The sequence below is a fragment of the Portunus trituberculatus genome, chromosome 37 (assembly GCF_017591435.1).
Source record: "Portunus trituberculatus isolate SZX2019 chromosome 37, ASM1759143v1, whole genome shotgun sequence".
NCBI classification, from domain to species: domain Eukaryota; kingdom Metazoa; phylum Arthropoda; class Malacostraca; order Decapoda; family Portunidae; genus Portunus; species Portunus trituberculatus.
Genome location: NC_059291.1, coordinates 10388122 through 10413162, shown reverse-complemented (window position 1 = coordinate 10413162; position 25041 = coordinate 10388122). Strand labels below are relative to the sequence as shown.

At 44.9% G+C, this 25041-nt stretch overlaps 1 protein-coding gene across 4 annotated transcripts in view; it reads left to right on the top strand.

The window, feature by feature from the left end:
- LOC123513966 (proteoglycan 4-like) overlaps window positions 1-25041 on the top strand; it is a 60479-nt gene that overhangs the window by 33442 nt on the left and 1996 nt on the right. Inside the window, exons 5-17 of one of the 4 annotated variants that reach the window (XM_045271470.1) lie at window positions 5032-5156; window positions 6171-6300; window positions 7011-7196; window positions 7540-7665; window positions 8321-8520; window positions 8951-9172; window positions 11803-11886; window positions 12006-12154; window positions 12685-12807; window positions 13342-13594; window positions 14939-15076; window positions 15333-16202; window positions 16818-16914. In XM_045271470.1, the coding sequence (XP_045127405.1) occupies window positions 5032-5156; window positions 6171-6300; window positions 7011-7196; window positions 7540-7665; window positions 8321-8520; window positions 8951-9172; window positions 11803-11886; window positions 12006-12154; window positions 12685-12807; window positions 13342-13594; window positions 14939-15076; window positions 15333-16202; window positions 16818-16914 (2703 nt within the window). The remainder of the gene's footprint in view (window positions 1-5031; window positions 5157-6170; window positions 6301-7010; window positions 7197-7539; window positions 7666-8320; window positions 8521-8950; window positions 9173-11802; window positions 11887-12005; window positions 12155-12684; window positions 12808-13341; window positions 13595-14938; window positions 15077-15332; window positions 16203-16817; window positions 16915-25041) is intronic. The other 3 variants (XM_045271473.1, XM_045271471.1, XM_045271472.1) reach the window with 3 other exon arrangements.

Below are 25041 nucleotides of genomic sequence, written 5' to 3'. Positions count from 1 at the left end.
CTCTCTCTCTCTCTCTCTCTTCCACAAAATCACCCCTTTTCATCACCTTTCATCATTAAACCGCCCCCTAGCTGGCCATCCTCCCCTCCTCCCCCTTGATTAACTGCCCTCCCCTCTCTCCCCTCTCCCCCTCCCCCGTCTCCTCTCTTAATTCCCTCGGGTGAGTCCAGGTAACTTTCTCCGCCAAATTTTCGGGACTAAGTGAGAGTGAAGGTACAGGTATAACATTCTCTGCCTTGTACCCCCTTCCCGTCTCTCCCCTCCCCCCCTCTCCTTCCCCATCTCCTTCTTCTTCTTCTTCTTCTTCTTCTTCTTTTTCTTTTTCTTTTTCTTTTTATTCTTCTTCTTACGTCGAGTTTATTTCTTCATCCCCTTTCACTTTTTTTTTTTTTTTTTTTGTGTGTGTCTTGTCCTGTGTTTATCCTTTTCCGTGTTTTTTTTCTCTTTTTCTATTCTTATTTCTTGTTATTCATTTGTCTTCTTCTCTCTTCCTCCTTTTTTTCTTCTTCTTTCTTTTACTTCTTTCGTTCTTTCTTTCTTTTATTTCTTCTTTTTCTTCTTCCTCTTTTGACCCATCGTCCTTTTCTTCTTTCCTTTCTTTGCATTGCTTTTGTGTCTCGTTGTCTTCCTTTCTCCTCCTCCTTCTCCTGCTCCTCCTCTTCGTCTTCCATCTTCACTTACCACATCCTTCCTCTCCCTCTTCATATCCTTCTCCTTTTCTTCATCCTCATTATCTTTCTTCCTCTTTGCCTCTTTCACACTCCCATGTTCGTATCCTCTCAGCCTTCAACACCATTTCCTTTCTCTCATTCCATCCCATCCCATCCTCCTCCTCCTCCTCCTCCTCCTCCTCCTCCTCCTCCTCCTCCTCCTCCTCCTCCTCCTCCTCCTTCCACTTTCACTGTTCTACCGGCATTCTAACCAGCTACGTCATCACCTAAGGGAGTGTACCGCAGAGAGAGAGAGAGAGAGAGAGAGAGAGAGAGAGAGAGAGAGAGAGAGAGAGAGAGAGTATGATTTCTATATTCTGTCCTCGATACATAATTATTTTCTTGGCCTCTCTTTTTTTCTCTCTTTCTTTTTTTAACGTTGCTGTAAAAGGAGGCATAGCTTGTCGCGAATAGTAGTAGTAGTAGTAGTAGTAGTAGTAGTAGTAGTAGTAGTAGTAGTAGTAGTAGTAGTAGTAGTAGTAGTAGTAGTAGTAGTAGTAGTAGTAGTAGTAGTAGTAGTAGTTGTTGTTGTTGTTGTTGTTGTTTTTGTTATTGCTATTGTTATTGTTATTGTTGTTGTTGCTGTCACTGTTGTTGTTGTTGTAGCTATTATCATTGTTGTTGTTGTTATTGTCGTTGTAGATGTAGAACGATATGGTTTACTATGAGTTAGAAAATGAGGAACATAAGAAAAGGATATAGAGGAGGAGGAGGAGAAGAAGAAAAAGATGATGAAAGAAAAGGAAGAAGAGAAGTAAAGAAAGAATCATTAAGAACAGGAAGAAAAATAACATTAACAAGGAATTGAGATGATTTTCTAGAGAAGGAAAAGTAGAAAGAATGTAAATAGAAGGTAAAAGAGAACAAGAAAAGAGCAAGAACAAGAAAAGCAAGGAGAGCAAGAACAAGAAGAACGAAAAAGAAACCCAACAACAACAACAAAAACAACTACAAGAGAAGAAGGTGAGGAGGAGGAAGAGGAGGAAGAGGAGGAGAAGGAGGAGGAGGAGGAGGAGGCAGTGTACTTAGTTGTAATCATCATAACGTTCGTGGAATTTCTTAACAAAGTCTCTTGGTGGTGCAATGCAATACAATCATCGCTCACTAATTACTTAGCCTCGCCACCTGACACCTGCCCGCCCGCCTGTCTGTCTGCCTGCTGCGGAGCCTGGAGGGGCGAGGGGAGCCTGTGTTTTTGGGGGACGGGAAGTTTCAAGGCGAGAGCACATAGTGAGAGATTTAGTGTGTGTGTGTGGAGGGTGTTGTGAATTTGGTGGGTGGGTGGACCGTATATGTATGTGTGGAGAGTGTAGGTTCGTGGGTTGTTGGGCGGATAGCTGTGTTCTTCCGTCTTTTGCTTCCTCCCTCCGATCATCATAGACTTATCAAAAACGTCCCCGCTTCCCTAATTAGCTTAGTGGGTGTGTGTGGAGGGTGTTGGTGGGTGGGTTTGGTGGCGAGTGGGTGGGTTGTTGTGTTCCTCCGTCCCTCACTTCCTACCTCCGCCCTTCACAAACTTATCAGTATTGTTCCCGCTTTCCTAATTACCTCTTGACCTCACTAACAGTACTCCATCACCTTCATTGAATTCTTGAGTTATCCCTTTTTTTTTTTCTCTAACATACAAGCACAGTACATTGCGTCAGATACATTAGCGAGAACCAAGACAAAAACGAAATACCACCTTGATTGTCACGGAAAATAGACTCAATTAAAACGTGAAATACCAAGGATTGAAAAAAGAAAAGAAAGAAAGAAATAGGATGTGTTAATTATTTCGTTACCACCACCACCACCACCATCACTGCCGCCACCACCGCCGCCACCACCACCGCCAATAATATCTTGCCAAATCCACGATGTTGAAAGACTAACTACGTATTGTAACGGGACGGGACCACCAGACCACCGTTCCTTGTCGTCTGTGTGTCTGTTTGTCTGTATGTGTGTGTATGTTAGTGTTTGGTCCACAGAGAGAGAGAGAGAGAGAGAGAGAGAGAGAGAGAGAGAGAGAGAGAGAGAGAGAGAGAGAGAGAGAGAGAGAGAGAGAGAGAGAGAGAGAGAGAGAGAGAGAGAGAGAGAGAGAGATATCTTCCATGGTTGACTCAGATGCATCATTGAAGTTCCGTAAGACCTCCTCCCCTTCTCCTCCTCCACCTCCTCCTCCTCCTCCTCCTCCTCCTCCTCCTCCTCCTCCTCCTCCTCTTGCCCTTGGAATCATTATAACTTTCTTCATACAGCCAAACAAGTAATGATCTTCCTCTTCCTCTTCCTTTATTCTCTTTTCACAAATTCTTCTGATTTTGCTGGATGTGTTTTTGCCTCCTTCCCTCTTCCTCCTCTTCTTCCTGCTCCTTCATCTTTTGGTCTTCTGTGTGTGTGTGTGTGTGTGTGTGTGTGTGTGTGTGTGTGTGTGTGTGTGTGTGTGTGTGTGCGTGCGCGCTCGCGCTCGTATCCTTCCTTATAGCCCTCCTGGTGGTCCTCCTCCTCCTCCTCCTTCTCTTCCTCCTTGCTTCATTGCTGTTATAGTTCACAATAATTATCTCGAAATACCTAACGCAACCTAGAGAGAGAGAGAGAGAGAGAGAGAGAGTGTGTGTGTGTGTGTGTGTGTGTGTGTGTGTAGTTGTCCATCCATCACTTACACTATTACTACTACTACTTCAATTGCCAGCACCACCACCATCATCATAATCACCACCACGACCACCACCACCACTATCAGTCCACTATCTAAATCGGTTAAAACGCACTGCTGATAGAGCCGAGGTCGTGAGGTGGACCTACATAATGAGCCACGTAATATTTTTGTCCCTGAAACATTGTGGGTTAGATATCTACACTTGCAGGTTAGCGATGTACGCAGCAGTGGTGACACGTGACGAGCTTGCTTGACTCTAGAAATTAGAAAGTCTTGTAATTGTAGATGATTGGGAGGAGTTAGAGGTTAAACAAAAGAGTATGAGATTAGACTTACAATGTTAATTGTTGAAAGAAGGCAAGAGTTAAGAGTTGGCTTTTTAATGTTCGATGGTGATTGTAGGTAAAAGTCAAATGAATAATACTTTGAAAAGGGAACTGGAGCAGGAAATTAAGAATTAGTATATAAGATACTTTTAGTGGTAGATGTTGAATGAAAGTAAAAGGAAAAAGTCAAGTATAGTAGTGTATTAGATAGGATGTGGAGGGAGAAAATAAATATTTGTGAAAATTTAGACTTTCACTGTTTGGTGCTAATTTTATGGAAAAGAAATCAAATAAAGAAATATTTCAAAAAGGGAAGTGAAGTAAAAAGAAGTGTGTATGAGTGGTGGGATTATACTAATAATGTTGAATGTTCATTGGAACTAAACGTTAAATGTATATATATATATATATATATATATATATATATATATATATATATATATATATATATATATATATATATATATATATATATATATATATATATATATATATATATATATATATATATATATATATATATATATATATATATATATATATATATATATATATATATATATATATATATATATATATATATATATATATATATATATATATATATATATATATATATATATATATATATATATATATATATATATATTGAAAATAGATTATAAATATGAGGAATTGAATAAGTGTTAGAATAAAAGAGAAAAATGCAAACACAAGTAAAAGCCAATCTTGAAAGGTCGACAACTGATTGAAAATGAGAGTAGAAGGTCAAACATATCAGACTAAAAGAAGTTCGATGAAGTAGACAAGACAGGATTAGTTGTGTGTGTGTGTGTATGAAAAAATAACATCCATTGAAATGATGTGAACAATGTGAACGTGAGTGACGAATTAGTGTTTTAATAAAGGCTTTTTCTGCTGTTGCTCCTTTTATTTGTTTATTCTTATTTCTGTTTGTTCATTTTATTCATCAATTTATTTTTTCAGCCTAAAGTGTCTCGTCCTTTTCTTCTTTCACTTTGAATCTTATATTCCCTTTTTTCATTATTCATTGTACTATCGCTACCATAATTGTTGTTTTTGACGAATTCAGCATCTCTTTCCTTATCTAATTGTCAGTCTTAATCCAACTATCTTACGCATTTCATCCTTATCATCGCTGTATCCTTTTCCTCTACACAGGAACTCTATTTTCTTGTCATTTCATTAAAGTCATCATATGCATTCTATTAACTTATCGACAATCTGTACATGCTATTCGTGTTTCTCGCTTCCTCTTTCACTTTACTGCTACGAGACAATTTTTCCTATTCACTCCATTATTGTCAACACAGTCTCTTCTTCCTCCACACAGGAACTCCGCGCAGCCTTCGAGGATGAGGGCAAGAAGGTGAAGGCGGGCCGTCTGCTGCTCACTATGGCAGTCCCCGCTGGCCAGAACTACATTGACAAAGGTTACGACGTTCCCTCTCTCACCAGGTATGTTGCAATATGTATAACGCTTCCTTTCTCTCCCTCTCCTCCCTTTCTTCACTTTGATTACTCATTCTACTTGATATTACTTATTCTGTCTTTATTTTTCACTATTCTTTTTCCCCGTGCGTTTATCTGTTTCTTTATTATGATTTCCTTGCTCTTTCCTTTGTTTTTGCTTTTTTGTTTTTCTTACATTGACCTGTTGTTCTTTTTTCTGTAGTTTCGATTTCTTTTTTTTTTTTTTTTTTTCTTCAGAATCATGTTTTCTCGTAGTGATCAAGTACTCTACACGATAGCACTTTTTTCGTCCTTCTGTACCTTATCCTTCTCGTAAGATGGAATTATGTTTTTTTTTTTCCTCGTGTACTGATCTCATTCCTCGCACTAATACAGAGTGCTAATATTCTTCCGCACTCTTGTTCTTTTTCATCTGGTTTTTTTACTTCCTCCATTGGGTAGATGATGTAGATGTTAGTCTCTCTCTCTCTCATCTCTCTCTCTCTCTCTCTCTCTCTCTCTCTCTCTCTCTCTCTCTCTCTCTCTCTCTCTCTCTCTCTCTCTCTCTCTCTCTCTCTCTCTCTTAGAGTATTGGTAAGTATTGGTAATTTCTTATATTATTTTTTCGCCATGTTATTTTTGTTCCTTTTCTCCAATCTCCTCTTTTTATTCTTATAACTTATTCTTTCTAGATAGAAGCATTATCCTTTAAACCTGCTTTCACCTTTTTTCCTTGCCCTTTTTTTTTCCTTATTTTTCGTCCTTTAATTCTTTAGTCTCTCTCAGTACGTATAAATAACAATGCCTCTCTGGTAAACCGTATTTTTCTTGTTTTACCGCGCCCTTCTATACGTATTCTTTTTTTCTTCTTTAAAATGAGAGACTGTTAAATATATCATTTCTCCATTAGTTGTTTCTGCATTTATTGTACCTCCCTTGTACATGAAAACAAAAGGAAAGGAAAAAAAGAAATAGATGAACGTACCGCAGCTGTTTTCTCATCTTTGCATCCTTCCGCAGAGATCTCGACTTCATCAACATCCTGAACTATGACTACCACAGCGCCTACGAGCCCTCCGTGAACCACCACGCGTCCCTCATGCAACCGCCCGGCACCTCAGAGTACGCCTGGAACGCCCAACTCAATGTGGTACTGTGTCAGAGTGTTGATTGGTACCTCATCTGGTTTTTCTTGCGTATTCCTGTCGTGCGTGTGTGTGTGTGTGTGTGTGTGTGTGTGTGTGTGTGTGTGTGTGTGTAATTCACTGTTTGATCTGCTGCAGTCTCTGACGAGACAGCCAGACGTTACCCTACGGAACGAGCTCAGAGCTCATTATTTCCGATCTTCGGATAGGCCTGAGACCAGACACACACCACACACCGGGACAACAAGGTCACAACTCCTCGATTTACATCCCGTACCTACTCACTGCTAGGTGAACAGAGGCTACACGTGAAAGGAGACACACTCAAATATCTCCACCCGGCCGGGGAATCGAACCCCGGTCCTCTGCCTTGTGAAGCCAGCGCTCTAACCACTGAACTACCGGGCCGTGTGTGTGTGTGTGTGTGTGTGTGTGTGTGTGTGTGTGTTTCTTATTTTTATGTGATTTTTATCTATATTCAGCAAAATGTTCATTTTCATTCCTGTTTACCCTTCTGTCTATTAATCTACTACCTACCTATTTACTTATATAGCTACTTTTTTATCTCTAATTATTTGAATACCCATCAACCAAACTAAAGGCAACTCGCACACACTCGTAGTTATAATTAAACAAGAGTTACTACACAAAAACCAAGAAGAAATGAGAGATCTAAACTGCAGACGTGTATCTAAGACCTCAACACTCGCCTCAGGACTGGACAGTGAAGTACTACATAGAGCTCGGGGCAGACGCGGACAAGCTGGTCATCGGCATTCCAACCTACGGCCGTTCCTACACCCTGATCGACGGAAACTTCACCGACTTTGGAGCCTCAGCGGACGGTCCCGGCGAGCAGGGCAAATACACGCGGGAAAAGGGATTCATGGCTTTCTATGAGGTGAGGTGAAGAGAAACAAATGGATTAAAAGTCATTGCTACATTAACAGGCCTACAGATGCATGGATTGATTCTTTTGGTTTATTCTATAAGTATTCAAAGAAGGCATGAATATGTTTGAGTTTATTATTGTGAAGGAGCTACAAGATAGAATAGGATCAGTGTTCATAGACAAATAAACAAAGCTGCTCTCCAAAATTGTATGTCTGAAAAGAAAAATTGTTAGATAGAAACAGGGTGTTGTTGTTGTTGTTGTTGTTGTTGTTGTTGTTGTTGTTTTTGTCAATTCGTTGTTTCTTTCATTTCTTTGTGTATCTAAGTTTTTTTTTTTTTTTTTCCTGCAGGTGTGCGAGAACATTGCGTCCCACGGATGGTCTGTCAAGAAACCATTCCCGCGCCGAATCGGACCCTACGCTTTCTCCGGGAACCAGTGGGTGGGCTACGACGACGAGAAGATCGTGGCCAGGAAGGTGAGCTAGGCTAATGTACTGTACATAACGCTTGGAGTGAATCATAAGAGTTCTGTAACGGGGAAAAAAAGTGATATAATAACTTTTCGTGCCTTTATTGGATGTCAGCGGCCAGAGTAGCGAGCTAAAGGAGTTGAGACTGAATGGAAACGATACTCTAAATACTTTATGCCTTTAGCAGGTTTCAGCGGCAAGTAATATTGAGATGCCCGGGGCTACAACACTGACTCAGCACAAAGATCTTTACTTCCTGTTTTCTTTTATAGAATTATTTCGCTTTTCGCAATGACTCATTTTTTCGCTTCATGTCATAAAAAAGATTACTTACTAATTCTAAACAGTAGAGAGGTATAAAAATAGTTTATTGCTTTCTCGTGACCATCTGGAGTAGTGAAAAGAATCAGGCATTTATTCTCTCTCTCTCTCTCTCTCTCTCTCTCTCTCTCTCTCTCTCTCTCTCTCTCTCTCTCTCTCTCTCTCTTTTCCCCCGTGAGACGACAATAGCAGACTTTTTCACGTGTCGCCGGCCGTGCGCCAACCTCCTTTTGTGTGCGTCTGAAAATACTTAATCGTTCCTTTTTGCAGGAGGTAAACCCGGATAAGAGTGATCTCTTCTGTGTTTTTTTCCTTCCCCTCACGTGTTTGATCCCTGCAGGCGGAGTACGTCAGAGAGAACGGTCTGGGAGGAATCATGTACTGGAGTCTGGACAATGACGACTTCCGCGGCATTTGTAACGGTGAGCAATACCCACTGATCGAGGCCGGCAAGAAGGCTCTCTTCGGCACTGAGGGAGACGTTGACGAGGCCCTGAACGAAGCTAGAAACCTGCAGAAGGCCCCCGCACCGGCACAACAGTAAGTCTCGTCTCCTGTTTAGTGTCTTCAGCTATGTCATGATTTTTTAGATGCCTCGTGGCCGTTATAGAGTCCTAAATGTCTTACGGTTATAATGCAGCCCTTCCCTTACTTTTCTCAGTAATGCGTAGATTAAACACGTCAGGACTTGTCGGTAAGTATTTAGGGTTGTTGTCCACGTGGAAGGTTAACGATGCATGCAGCGGCCGCTCTGTGCTATGGTGGTGATTGTATGATCCGCTCTGATCTCATGCACCAGTGATAGTACCCACACACACACACACACACACACACACACACACACACACACACACACACACACACACACACACACACACACACACACACCATGTCCCTTTCCACCATCAACACCGCACCACACAAAACACACCGCCTCCCAGACACACACATGCATCATACACACTTGCAGAGTACCTGAGCCTCCAACCAAAGAGACCGAAACAAGACGCCGCCGCCCAGCCAGACCTCGCACACGCCCCGCTTCCCGCACCATCACCACCACCACCACCACAACCACCAGCAGGCCGCGAACTCGCACACGGACCCGCACTCGAGATCGTAACCAGGACACCCAAGCACCCTCCAGGACTCGCACCAGGGAGGAGACTCGACAGAGTGCCCCTGGGGAAAGGTATAGAGGCGACTGTACTGGGACATGCCCCTGTATTCGCATCCTCCTTTATCGCCTCGCCAAGGATGTATCGTTGTGTACATTCCATAACACGTATTGATGAATGCTCCGCTTCTTGCTTCCAATCCAGCTCCCAAACCCCGCACGTGCTTCTGTTTAATTATGTTTCGTAGGTTTTTATGTTTTTTTGAGTTGTTTAGAGGTGACATTGCATTTATGCGTAGAGGAATGTTTGTGTATTGATATAAATGTTAATTGGGAAATGTAGTGTTTATAATATGTGTGTTAATTAACTATTTCAATTAAGCATTTGCTTCGCTGTGGTTTTTAAATGAGTTTCTTTTTATCATTTTTTTTTTTTTTTGTCATTGTCATTTTAAAGCTGGTTGGTTATTTACTAAATTATGTTTAAATTTTATCATGTATTAATTTATAATCTTTCTTCATTTACTTTTATCAGTTTCTCTGTTCATATTTCATCCTTTTTTCCTTTTTTTTCAGTTTGATTCTTGCTTTATGTTGTAACTTTTATACATCTTATTTCATCCTTATTTTCCTTTTATTCCACATATTTTCTGTGATGCGTGATGGACAGTTACCTTGCTACCTCGTTCTCCTCGTCCTTCTCGCTCCCGTTTCTGTCTTCGTCCTCGGCCTCTTTTTCATTATTTGTAAACATCATTCTTTGTGACAACCCAATGTGATATTCTCTACTACTACTACTACTACTACTACTACTACTACTACTACTACTACTACTACTACTACTACTACTACTACTACTACTACTACTACTACTACTACTACTACTACTACTACTACTACTACTACTACTACTACTACTACTACTACTACTACTACTACTACTACTACTACTTACTACTACTACTACTACTACTACTACTACTACTACTACTACTACTACTACTACTACTACTACTACTGCATTAATAAACAAACATAAACAAACAAACAAACAAACATTAATCAAAACAGGAATTCCAACAAATCAACATTTTTCTTCTTTTCCGCTATCACATTTCCAAGCTTTCTCTTTTCAACTCTCTCTCTCTCTCTCTCTCTCTCTCTCTCTCTCTCTCTCTCTCTCTCTCTCTCTCTCTCTCTCTCTCTCTCTCTCTCTCTCTCTCTCTCTCTCTCTCTCTCTCTCTCTCTCTATCTATCTATCTATCTATCTATCTATCTATCTATCTATCTATCTATCTATCTATATATATATATATATATATATATATATATATATATATATATATATATATATATATATATATATATATATATATATATATATATATATATATCTGTCTTTCTATCTCTGCATGTCTTCAGAGCTGGCGGAATTCGTAATAACGGAGAACATCAACAATAACACCATTTTATCATCAATGACACCAGAAGTTTATCATTAACCTCACCAGGACGTAATAATTTAACACGTGCATGAATTTAACACCATTGACGTCTGTACCATGCATGACTCCATCACGAATGACCTTACAATGTTAGCTCTGCCTTGTATTGTGTTGGGATGTGATGACTTGATCCTGGTAGTAATGTGTTAAGTGTGGTGTAGGTGTAGAGGTGGATGTGTGTGATGTGTGTGTGGTGTAATGTAGTGTGAGGATTATCTATACGTGGTAGTGGTGTGTAGTGGTGGGTGGTGTGATGCAGGAAGTTGGTAGCTACTGGCTAGTGAGGATGTGGTGTTAGTGATGTGTGTACATGTATGTGTATGCGGGTGTAGTAAAAGAAGGCTATAAATCATCAGTCTTGGTGATTTACGTGGCCTGATCAATAATGTGTCAAACTGGTGTACTAAAGTCAGTGCACTGTCAAGGTTCATTCCTCAGTGATGGTCTCTCTTAGACTGATTATCATGAGTTTACACCATCTTTAATTGAAATTCCTAGTGTTATCGTGATTCTCTTAAGCTAACCGTGACGTGTGTGTGTGTGTGTGTGTGTGTGTGTGTGTGTAAGTGGTGATATGCAAGATAAAGACTTAAGTGGTTGTGTTGGTAGGTACAAGTGATCGCGTTGAGTGGTGAGATAGCAGCGATAACGGTAGTATGATGCACAATGATTGACGTGTGGTGATGAGAGGACACCATTATCTCCGTCATGTTTTCCTGCATCAACATCACAAGTGTTACCATCATTACTAATAATAAGAATAATGACATTAATTGCATGTTTGTCCACTAAACGTAGAAATTTGATGCTTAAGCGGATGTTTTTATTTGTGTATTTTTATTACCTAAACATGCACGTTCGTTGTTTGATTAATTGATAACAGGTGCGACATATTCATGAGCGGAAAAAGGAACAGGTATTATGTGACGCATGCTTGTCAGCCATGTTTTGCTCAGGCAGATTAGAATGTTTGTCACACTAAAAGCTCATTACTGATTTAGTCTTCCATTTGATTTTAATTCAGTTATCGGTGTTTGTTCATGTTTATTTCCTTTCCCTATATATTTCTTTTTACCTTGTGTATGGCAACAGTAGTTCAGTTTTTGCACTTTTCTTTCCTTTTTTTTTTTTTTTTTTTCCTCACATTTTCTTCTTTCGTGTATGTTTGGTTGCCTCACGTACTGCCTTCCCTTCCACCAGAATTCGCCGTCCCGTCAGCCTGTCCGCCCGCCTCAAGAACAGACGAACGACCAGCACCACCACCACTACCACCACCACACGAAGGTAAACACAAAATATATGCGGATAAATACATACCAAGTCAGTGGAGGCAAATACAACTAACCAACCACATACATATTCAAACATATATACATACACACACTCTCTCATTCCATTAATAGGCCCGCTACGACTGCATCCACTCGTCGGGACCCAAGCACCAGGCGACGACCAGGCACCAGGCGACGACAAGGTAGCAAGCGAACCACCACAACCACCATCCATCCCCTGCACACGCCGCCTCCTCCCACCACCCCCAGCCCGGTCTCCAGTAAGGGCCCCTGTGTTTTCGTAGATGAATGGTTCGGTGCATGAATGGATGGATAGATATATTGAATGACTGATTGATTGATTGTGCTAGTGGGTGATTGATAGGGATATAGTAGTAGTAGTAGTAGTAGTAGTAGTAGTAGTAGTAGTAGTAGTAGTAGTAGTAGTAGTAGTAGTAGTAGTAGTAGTAGTAGTAGTAGTAGTAGTAGTAGTAGTAGTAGTAGTAGTAGTAGTAGTAGTAGTAGTAGTAGTAATAGAAGAAGACGGTGTTACTAATTTCCCTGTATATTTTTGTTCATATTCTTGTTCTTATTCTCACCGTCATTATTGTCTTCAGTATTTTCTCTTACTGCCACTACCACTAGTACTATAATTTATGCTATAGTAGTCCTTTTATTCTTAGCTTTTTTTTTTCTTTATTGTATTCATTCATTCATTTATTTCCTTATTTGTCGATTCACTCATTTATTCGTCAGTTTATCATATTTTCACAGACATCGCTTAAATTATGCATGGTTTCCTTCACTTCAGGTTTCGCGTGTCGTCGTGAGGGCTTCTTCCCGAATCCCGACGACTGCCACAAATATTACTGGTGTCTGGACTCCGGGGCTTCTGGGCTCGGCATTGTGGCCCACACCTTCACCTGTCCCTCCGGTGAGCATCACGCTTCTGACACACTCCTGCCTCACGCTTGCTGTCACGAACCACAATTTTCTTTTTTTTTTCTTATTCCTCACCCTCTTATTTTCTTCCTCTCTTTTTATAGTGCATTTCATTCTTCATTTCTTCTTTATTACTTCATTCCCTTTATATATATTTTTCTCGGTGCATTCATCTGTCTATCCTTCCTTCTTTCTTTCTTAACGTACTTTTTCATTCATTCCTTAGTACCTTATATTATCCCTTTTTCCTTTTTTCTTTCTTGTTTCCTTCATCTCCCAGTCCTTGAATAGATCACTCCTCTATTATTTTCTTTCTTTCGTTATTTACTTATTTCTTACTTAATACATTCATCCTTCATTCCTTTTTTGATGCTTCACTCCCTTTGTCCTTCACTTCTTTCTTTCTTAACATAGTCACCCTTCATTCCTTCCTTGATGTATCATTCCTTCCTTTCCTTCCCTCCTCCCTTCATGCATTTATCTTTCATACCTCCCACAAAGAGCCCATCATTTCTCCCTCCCTCAGACCTCGTGTTCAGCAAAACGATCGACGGCTGCGACCACCCAACGCGAGCCAAATGCAGCACCACCAAGAGGAACAGAGGAGGAGCCAGCGCCACCACCCAGGGTCCCTCCACTCCCATCCCCACCACCACGGAGATCCCTGTTGACTACTCTTACCTCGACGACTACTACCAAGACGAGGAAGATTACTACTACGACTATTACTACGATGAGGAACCGCCGGCAGAAGAGTCTCCAAACACTGCTGGGAGACAGTAAGTGGCGTAATTTGCTTGTCGTTCTAAGTTTATTTTTTTCTCTCTCTTCTTTTCACTGTGTGTAGAGAAAGAGCACCGGCTAAGGGCAACAAAACTGCAATAAAAAAAAAAAAAACAGGTTCCGGTCCCAGAATTGAATCGAAAGCGATAGTAAAAAATACAAAATAAGTGTCTTGAAACCTTCGTCTTGAAAAAATTTGAGTCATACGAAGAAGGAAATACATGCAGAAACAGGTAAAGAGTTCCAGAGTTTACCATACAGCTTTGAAAGATTTAGAGTACTGCTTATCTCTATGAGAGTTGGACAGAATAGGGGTAAGAGAAAAGAAGAAAGTCTTATGCAGTGAGGTCGCAGGAGGAGGAAAGACATACAATTAGCATGATCAGAAGAGCAGTTGGGTTAGAAATAGTGGTAAAAGATAGCAAGAGATGCAACATCAGACGTCAGGCGTTCCGTGGCGTCCCTGTGTGAACTGCTTACTTTCCGGATTGGACGTCTATAGAAAAATAAATAAAATGAAACTTTAAAAAGAGCAGGGTAGCATTATCATCGTAGAAGTGGATAGGACAAGAAGTATGATTTAAATTAAAAGATAATTGGTGAATAACAGGAAGAGAGTGGATAACGGGACAGATCCATGAAGAACACCACTGTTAATCCTTTTTATAGAACAGTGTATGACCGTCTACCATAACAGCAATAGAACGGGCAGGGACGAAACTTGAGATGAAATTACAGAGAGAAGGAAGGACAATCTGGAAATATAATCTTTGTGCCAGACTGTCAAAAGCATTGGCTATATCTAAGGCACTGTATATATCTAAGGCAACAGCAAAAGTTTCGCCAAAATCTCTGAGAGAGGATGACTAAGACTCACTAAAGATGAGCCAGATCACTAGTAGAGTGGCCTTGACGTAACTCATACTAGCGATCAGGATAGAAGGTTGAGATATTACAGAAGAGGAGATGTTAGAGTATGTTTATTTTGTAGTGTGAGGTATTGTGAATTTTTAGTTTTGATTTATTGTTTGTAATTTTCCTAATGGTGTTTTTTTTTTTTTTTTTTTTTTGCTATCTCTGCTTCTCGTTGTTGTTTTTTTTTTAATAACTTCCTAATCCTTCTTGTTTTTATTTCCCCGTTGTCTTCGTACTTGTCTCCATCTTGTTTTTTTGTTTTTTTATAAATATATATTTTCTTCTATTCCATCTTACTGCTTTATCATCATCTCCGTCTACTCCTCCTATTCCTCTTCGTCCTCCTCCTCCTCCTTCTCCACCTCCTCCTCCTCCTCCTCCTCCTCCTCCTTATCCTCATCCTTCTCCTTCACCTGATTCTCCAGATTCCAAAATTCAGGCGGTAATCAGTTCTCCGAAGGCCCAACCACCGCCACCGAGGCCCCAGAGACCCAGGACACTGCCACCGGTGCCAGGCTAGGAGGCCGCACCCGTCCCCAGTACAGCTCCATTAGTCGCGACAGGTATGTAAGTTCCCTCAACAAAATCCCACCCACCCACCCACCCACCCTCCATCTTTTGTTTTCTAATAGAGGTTAATGTTTCCTTGAATTTTTCCCTCCTCTTCTCACGGCCAGTGTCTTTCCCCCTACCAGTGTCTCTCAATCTGTGTATTACATATTCTTCTTTGAACACTGTCAGTTATTTTCACGCCTTCTCCCCACGCCCCACCACTGTCCCTCATTATGAGAAGTTAAGATGTTGCTTCATCATCCACAGACCTCAGACACCAGCGCCCGCCACTGAGGACACCGTCAGTACCGGCCGTCAGGATGTGCGCGGCTCGGACAACGCTCGGCCACAATACACCACCATTACGAGAGACCGTCCCACTTCCGCGGCCGAGCCAGAACAGGCTGCACAGCCTAGGGAGAGCGACGCGCCCACAAGAGAGCGCCAATACACTACCATCGAGAGACAGCACCCTGCCGCTCAGAGTCGCCCCGCTGAGCAAGACACCGATACAAGGCAAGTAGCACCTCCTACAGAAGAGCGCCAGTATGCCACTATCGAAAGACAGCGTCCTGCAGCTCAGAGCCGCCCTGCAGAGCAAGATACTGAGCCAAGGCAAGTAACACCTCCTACAGAAGAGCGCCAGTATGCCACTATCGAAAGACAGCGTCCTGCAGCTCGCCCTGCCCAGCAGGAGAGCGAAACGAGGCAAGCTGCTCCTCCCACAGGAGAGCGCCAGTACGCCACCATCGAGAGACAACGCCCTGCCGCTCGTCCTGCCCAGCAGGAGAGCGAGACGAGGCAAGAAGCTCCGGCTACCGGAGACCGCCAGTACAGTACCATCGAGAGGCAGCGCCCTGCCGCAGATCGCCGCCCTACCCAAGAGGAGAGCCTAACAGAAGCAGACCCTGCCACAGGAGACCTCGAATATGTTGTCATTGAAAGGGTTCGTCCAGCGACGTCCAGCAGAGTGACGCCGGCAGCCGACAGTCTTTTCCCGACGGAACCAACTCTTGAGTACGTGACCATAACCCGCACCCGACTCTCTCCCACCGCCACTCTTCCTCTCTCCTCCGTCACTGAGGCCACAGTCAGTGCGGCAGAAGATCTGGAGGGCAGAGCTCCCGTTACACCCAGGTATCCTGACTGTGCTGAGCAGAGTTGCCTCGCTGGGCCGCGGGTCGTTGCTTTATTCTGGCTTTATTTTATTTGCTTCCTGTCTGTGATTGTTGCGTTTGTTTCAGCGGAGCACACCAACTGGCCTCCGATCAAGACGGAGAACCAGCGCTCCACTAACAGCCATTTGCCTCAGTCTTTGTCTTTTAACATTCTTCATGCATCGACTCACGACTTCTCACACTGTCCTCCTGACTCCCTGACCTGTTGCTTTGTATTGGCGCCTTTGATTTCCTTAACATATTATTGCTCTTTTGTGCTAAACCACCCCTGTCTTCCGATGCGTGTCTGTGTGTTGCTTTTGATTCCTGCAACATCTCACCGCCATCGGTGTTGTCTATATTGTGTGTTGTCTGGTGATCCATGTGTTGCTCAGCTTCATTCAACGCTTCTAAAAATAATTGTGTTAATTTTTTAAGCTTTCGTGCTCAGCAGTTTTTTTTTTCAGAATGATGATATTTTTTCCTTAAGTAACTAATGCAGTTTTCCAACACGCCGCCGGATTTCGCCCTGTCACTCTCTACGGGGCTGTGTGGCGCCTTGACTTTGTAGTGAATAGAGTTTATTTCCCACCAGGTACGTCACGATCCAACGAGAGCGGCCCGCCACTCCCGCCACGCCCGCCACAGAGGAGCCCTTCGTCCCCGAGGAGCCTGAGGTGACCAGCCCGCCCGTAAGTTCGCCCCCCAGCAGCTCCCCGTCGCTGGTGGTGCCTCCACCAACGTCAGAGTCCACAGTAACGCCCTCTTCCGCAGACAATGCTGTGGAGAATCTGTTGCATGATGGTTTGACTCATTCTCCGGGTACTGCGGCTCCTTCCTCGGCAGGGCTGCCTCATTCCGGTGCCGAAGCGGAGCACCTCTCGCTGTCCGCCTTGGGGGAGGCAGAGGCGCTGGGCACTGACAAGCCTGACTTAGCTACACTAACACTTTCTGACTTGTACTTAACTCAATCTCTTGATGGCGGGACCTATAATGACATCTCGGAGATCCCCCACCAGCGAGTCTACCGCCGTGAGCCGCGTAGCCGCATCCGTGAGTCGCCAGTTCGCACGCGAGTGTCCTCGTCTCGCAGGAGAGTCTCGGCGGGCCATAGACTTATCCCTCAGAGGGTTATCACAGCTGACAAAGCAGAGGCTATGGCGCACGTGATCCCCGGCAACCTGTTCTCCTTGCTGGAAGTGCCAGAGTTCAGGCCACAGCCGGTGCACACTGTGCCCAGACTCAACCCCATCAGGGTGTCCCCGGAGGTTGCAGCACAGCTGGACGACGTGGCCACCGAGGAGCCGATCACTGAGCCTCCCACGGAAGCCTCAGACGTTCCTGGCACTGATGCAATCTTCGAGGAGACCACAGAGCCGGCCATGGCTGGCGACGCCGCGGTCGTACCGAACGAGGAACCCTCACACCTCGCGGACTCCTCTTCAGTAGCAGGGGTGTTCGGTGATTTCGCGATAGAAGACTATTATTACTATGACGATGATTTCCTGTATGATGAAACTACAGTGGCGGCGACCGACGCCTCCAGCCACACGAAAAATGACTTTGTACGAAACACCGGGACGAATGTAAGAGGACGGGGGAAGGAGCTCACGCCCTCAGACCACACCGCGCAGCAGGTACTCACTACCCACACCACAGACCAATCTAAACAAACAGCAGAACAGACGCAACTACCTTCAACAACGACCACCATTGCCACTACAACAACATCAGGAAAACATCACTTGACATCTGACAGCACTACACTACAGCAACACTCCACACCTGAACTTGACACGGAACACCACAACAGAGACCAGCATGCAAAACTTGATCCCACAACACAGCAAGACTTTACAGAACTAGATTACTGGGAGGTCGACTATCCCACAGAGCATCACACCACAGAACCACAACAGCAGCTGACAGAACGACACCACATAGCACCTATACACATCACACAGTCACGCTTTACACCCAGCTCCACTTCAGAGCCGCCCCGCTCGATCGAGCCACACCACGCTGTGCCGCCACACCTTAGCGAGCCAGACAATATAGTATCACGCATCGAGGCACTACTGGGCGACGGTGGTTCCCACGATCTAGGAGCGCGACGTGACCTGTGGGTGCACGGTGGCCATGTACTTGAAGAAAACGTTGCTCCTCTCGCTGCACATGCCACGGTAACCGACTTTGTGCAACCAGCCGCCTCCATCGCCCACGGCCAAGTCATCCACGGCAACGTGCTGACTCAGAGCGACTTGCTGTCAAAGGATAAGTTTGTGTCGCACGATTACTATGACTACGGCACCTACGATTATGAGTACTATGGCACGCAAGACTATGCTCAGGACTATGCGGCACAGACCGCCCAAGGCACAGGTGCAGATCATGTGGCTCAGAATGACCAAGTTACTGACACTGACCTAGTGACTCAGGCTGATCAGGTCACCAGTACAGACGATGTGACTCAGGCTGATCAGGTCACCAGTACAGACGTTTTGACTGAGGCTGATCAGGTCACCAGATCAAATGGTGAGACACTGGATGGTCTAGTCGTTAATACAGAATTTGTAATTCAGGATGGTTTAGGCACCAGCACGGATCGTGTGATGCAAGATGGTCAGATCACCAGTACAGATCTTGTGACAAAGATAAAATCTGTAATGCAGGAAGAACAGGTGAGCAGTACGGACTATGTAACAGAGGCAGATGTAGTGACTCAGGACAGCCGCGCGGCACAGGTAAGCGATGCAGCACCAGACAGCCAAGTAACTGAACAGGATTCCGTGACACAGGTTAGTTCTGTGGCAAATACAGACTACGTGACGGAAACTGACTTCGTGACCCAAGCTCTCCTCACAGCCCAAGATGGCCAGGTGACCAGTGTTGATTATGTGACAGAGCCAGACGCCACATCACAGGATGGTCTTGTAACCGAGACAGATTTTGTAACAGAAGCGGACTTGACAGCACAAGTGGGCCACGCAATACTAGACGGCCATGCCACCCAGGATGACAGAGTAGCCCTGGACAGCCAGGTGGAACATGAAGTTTCTGCGGGCCAGGATGTCCCAACACCCATAGATGACTCTACAGTACAGGTTGGCCGCGTGGCTCTAGAAGTTTCTGTGACTCCAGCGAGTCCAGTGGCACAAAAGGAGCAAGTGACTCAGCGTGCATCGGTGATACCAGATGATGATGTAATTAAAAATGTGGAAGCAGCTTTAGCTGGCCTTGTGACTCAGGCTGACCACGTAACACAAGATGTCGCTGTGACCCAGAGCGGCCGTGTAGCCCCGAGTGGTCGAACTAGGCACGACAGCCAGGCGGGAAGCACAGACTACATAGCGCAGGATGGCCAGTATGCGGACTACGGGGACTATCCCAGCTACACAGACTACTACAGCACGGGTGGCAGAGCGGCAGACAGAGATTACTGGACATACACAGACTATGCTGGGCAGGACACGGACTACGATTACAATAGTAATCAAGCAACGCAGAGTAGGTTCCCTGCACACAGCAGCCACACTGCGCAGCGTGGTCGTACCTCATCACGCGGACGCACGTCTTCATGGGGTCGCACTGCATCACAAGGACATACGTCATCCCGTGGTCGCACATCGTCGCGTGGTCGCACTACATCGCGAGGTCGTGTTACTCAGCCTTCAATCGTGACTCACCATGACAGCGCAACACAGCGTGATTTTGCCGCACACAGTGTTCCAAGGACGAGGCACAACTCTTTTACACATTCTGGTCGTGCAACGAGCCACAGCTCTGCTGATCACGATACCACAGCAACACGGCGTAACTTTGCCGCGCCACAGTTTACGACCAGACAACCTGACTTTGCTCCGCAAGGTTTTTCAGCAACACGGCGCGGCTTTGTCTCACACCATCAGCCAGCAACACAGCACGGCACCAATGAACACCATGTTACAGCAGTAGAACGTGACTTCCTTGCTGAAATTGCTGCGGCGACAGCATCACATGTTACGTCAAGCGATGTGTCAGCACCACCAAGCACTGCTACACAGGACGCAACAACATCACCCATTGCCACACAGGATCTAGCAACATCAGACTTTGCCACGCAGAATGTAGCAACACAAGTCGACACTGCATTACACGATGTTGCAGATATTCTTGCTGAAGTTCTTGCAGTAACAGCGTCACAGAGTGTTGCAGCAACAGACAGTAGCTTTGCTGCGGAAGTTGTTACATCAACAGCGTCACAAGATGCTGTACAAACAGTATCACAAAAGGCTGCACAAACGTCACAGGATGCTGCTCAAACAGCGTCACAGGATGTTGCACAAACAGCGTCACAGGATGTTGCACAAACAGCGTCATTGGATGTTACACAAACAGCGTCACAGGATGTTGCACAAAGAGCGTCGCAGGATATTGCAGCAACAGCACCACAGAATGTAGCAGCAACAGAGCGAAATTTTGCTGCAGAAGTAATTGTTCCTACAGCATCAGAGGATGTTGCAGCAACGGAGCGCAGCTTTACTCAAGAGGTTACTGCAACTACACAAGATGGTTCAGCAAGTGAACGAGACTTTGCTGCACCAGATGCCGCAGCAACGCAACGTGCCTTTACTGCACCAGACGTCACAGCAACACAAAGTGACTTTGTTTCAGAAATTGCTGTCCCAACAGCTGCACAAGATACTTTACAAGAAGTTGCAGTAACACAGCGTGACTTTATTGCACAAGATCTTTCAGCAACAGGACGTGATTTCGGTGCACAGGATATAGTAACACAACATGGCACTTCTGCACAAGATGTCACGGTAACACAACACAACTTCCCTGCACAAACTGGCCGCGCACCACAAACAGGCAGTCTAGCGGGCGATGATTACTACGCACAGTATGAGTATGCAACAGACGACCTCGTGACAGAGAGGAAGCCTGTGGCCCGCGGCGACCAGACTGCGCGTCGCAGAGTCGCCGCGTGGGGCAGAAGTTTGTCGCGGTCAAGTAGTGCGCCACAGCAGGACTACCTGGCGACAGATGACGACTTTGTTTCTTACGATTTTGATTACGTAACACCAGTGGCCGCGGCTCACGGTAGTGACTCCGATACCCTACAGGACTGGGACGTGACGTGGGGGGACTACCAGACAGGTGATGCTGCGACACACAGCGACCTGGTGACACAGACCACTGACGTAGCACAGACAGACACTTTACAGACACAAAAAGCCACAACTTCTCTAGTTGACATTGTACACAGTGACCTTCAGACACCTCTCCCTCCCTCCACCACGGCTGCTCGCCCATCATCCCCGCTGCACGGGTCTGAGTTAGAAGTAGCTGAAATAACCCCACCTGTATCTGAGACTTCCCTAACCTCAGCGCCGCCTGGCGTGGCCGCTGGTACTGTAGATCCCTCCCCGGCTATCAGATCCAAGGTAGTGGTGGTAGTGGAGCGGACAGACGCTCTCCAAAACCCTCTAGAGACTTCTTATGTCTCCAGCGGATCCCTCAGTAGTCCTTCTCCTCCCCTTACTACTTCCTCTCTAACGGTGCATGATACTGAGGTCCTTTCTGAATCTCCGAGAGATATTTTGCATGACGAGGGTCTCCACAGAACGCCCAAGGAGGGCACAGACACTCCTCTTCCACTAGTGCATGACTCTCGGCCTGGCGCGGCGCCGCAGGTCGCGCAGGGCGGCCGGAGCCTGCATGGGCAACCTTCCTCCCTGCATTTTGACAACTTCGCCTTTGAGGATTACTATTACTACGATGAAGATTTTCTCTACGGCGACCTTAAGTCCCATGGCCTCGACCCCACAACCGCATCCTCCTCACCATCATTGCCACCACCATCAACCACCACTTCCACCACACGTGACACTCCCACCACAGCCACCTTCACTACCCGCTCAAGGGTCCCACTGCGCCCCAAGGGTTCTGTTGCAAGGGGTCGAGGCGTGGGGCAGCATGCGGGCCCTTCTCCTGCCATTGGCAGCCCCGGCTCTCACTCTGAACTCCGTCACACTCCCGTGCACCTGCAGACTCTTGGTGGCGGGAGGATGAAGGAGGCAGAGTTTGTTGCCAAGGGGCACCCAGTGGACAGCGAAAGGTCCCCCACCCTCGTCCCCACCCCGCAGAGGAGGGTCGTGGTGAGGAAGAGGCTCGGGAACAACGACTCCCCCACTCACGTAATTATCTTTGGTTTGGTTTTCTCTCTTCTCCTTTCCTTGGTGTCGGGTGTAGCGTTGGTGTGTGTGTGTTGGTATGCTCCTGGACTGTACATATGTGTAGACCTTCCTTCCTATCCCTCCCATCCCTCTCCCCTTTGACCAATCCATCTTCATCCGATCCTCTCCCCTCCCACTCTACACTTTCCTCCCTGTACATTATATACATAGTGAGTAGTTTGTGTACTCATTGACAGTGAACCAGAGTGTGCATACTGTACAGAACCGCATGTGGGGATGAGCATGTAGTGCTAGTAGTGGACAATGCACTCTGATTGACGTATTGTGTACAGTAGCAAAGTATTAAACAGTAAATATAATATGAACCCAAGTTGCAAGCCATAATGTAGCACACAGTTGGTCGTAGAGCAATACTTGACAACAGTAAATGAAGTAATAACTTACTGACCAGAGAATGCCCTTCACGTATCCTCGTTAAAAGCATGACGATGAGATTAAGTTGATTAATGTTAATATATATATAGTAGTACCTAAGTTTAACCCATGAGTAACTTGACCCCCCCTCCTCCCTCCACCACACTGACGATTGACCGACCCTCACGAGGACTTGAGCTGCTGGACTTGGATGGACTTACTTTTCTCTTTCAGGACTTGGAGGTCAAAGAGAGGAGAGGGGACTGTGGGAGGTCACCAGGAGAGACCCCGGTTCCGCGGTGGCTCTTCCTGTGTGCTCTGGTTGTTCTGCAACTCCTTTGGTATAAATGACTGTCTCTTGCAGATTACTCCCCTCCCACTCCTCTTCCTCCTCTCCCTAACTCCTACTCCTGCCCCCTCAAAAAAAAAAAAAAGTGCAAATTGCCAAACTTGTAACCTAAAGTGGGGTAAGAGAATGTTTTGTTTCTTCCTGAGTTGATGACTATTCCTGTCACTTCCTGTGTTTGCTACTGTTGTTACTGCTGCTGCTGCTGCTGCTGCTTGATCTGCACCAATTGGTTACTCTCTCCCTCCCTCCCTCATCCCCTGCCTCTTCCTTCTCCACTCCCTTCTGCTCCTCCTCCTCCCACACTATTTATTATCTTAAGCACTTACACTTGTTTTCCTCCTCTGCCCTCCCAAACTGTATAAATATAACACTTCCAGTTGCAGACACACTCCTCCACTACAGACTATCATCATCATCATCACCATCATCACCATCATCATCACGCGTCATTGAATATTTAGAAAAAAAAAGAAGAAATATTCACGCGCATCAGGGGTGAGAAAATTCGTTTGTTCCTTGGTGTGTTCTTTTTGTCTTTTCAGATTCCCCTCCAGTCAGCAAAAAAGAACGTAAATATTATCTTTTCTAACCTAACAGTGTAGACAAAAACACTGCAGAGTTTAGATATGCTCAAAATTCTGTAATGAAGTTAGGTAGTTAGAAAGAGAGAGAGAGAGAGAGAGAGAGAGAGAGAGAGAGAGAGAGAGAGAGAGAGAGAGAGAGAGAGAGAGAGAGAGAGAGAGAGATGAATAAATAAGTAGAGAAAAAACTTGATCTTGCGGCTTCAGAAGTTGTCAACTGAAACCTGTTCTGGAGATATACGTAGATAGTACAGGCGAAGGATTTAATATATTATAGTTTCTCCTGAATAGTCACGTTTTTTCCATGCCGTTTTCTTTTATATTGATAGGTGACTCGTGTATTCCCCGTCACTTGAGATTATATTAAAATTTTGACTAGGAACCACCGAATGTTGTGGTAAGACATCAAAGTCAAATGATAAAAGGGTGATTTTTGAGTTAGCTAGATAAAGTTATGCCAATAAATGCTCAGAGATACGGATAGGGCGGGGTTCAATTGCAGGGGTAACTATTATTTTCGGAACAAATGAAGTAAGAACGACTTAAATATCAATAAGGATGTTACATGCTCCCCACACCGTCACAGCCACACTAATCTCACGGCCAGCATTAATGATCACTGCCACACAACACGACCAGCATTAAATTATAACCACCATCACTACCACCACTAGGCACCACAACCACCACCACCACCGCCTTAAACCACGCCCACCATTACTATGCATCACTACTCCCCACCACGACCATACACCATAACCATCACCACTCTAGATCGTTATTACCACCACATCACCACAAACAGAAGCACACAGCACTCTAAGCACCACCAGCAGCACCGCCACCACCACTACTCTATCCTATATACCCTTCACTCAGCACTCAGCACCAACTTTCCTATTTAAAATCCAGCCGCGGGAGGTGAAAGGAATGATTCAAACGGACCTGATTTTACCTTATTTTTCAAAACCTCCGACTCCAGACTTTTTTTTCGGACTGTTAGTATTCATTTATCCTTTTTTTCTCTCTCTCCTCCGTTTCATTGTACTCATCTGTTCGTCTGTCTGTCCGTCTGTCTGTCCGTCTCTCTGTCTGTCTGTCTGTTTGTCTCACCCCCAACCACTGTCACTCCCCACTACTGCAGACATTTACCATTGCAGGACGCGTGTTTCTGATGAGTGTTATTGTTGTCGTTGTTATTGTCGTTGTCCTGGGTACTTTTAATTCTCTCTCTCTCTCTCTCTCTCTCTCTCTCTCTCTCTCTCTCTCTCTCTCTCTCTCTCTCTCTCTCTC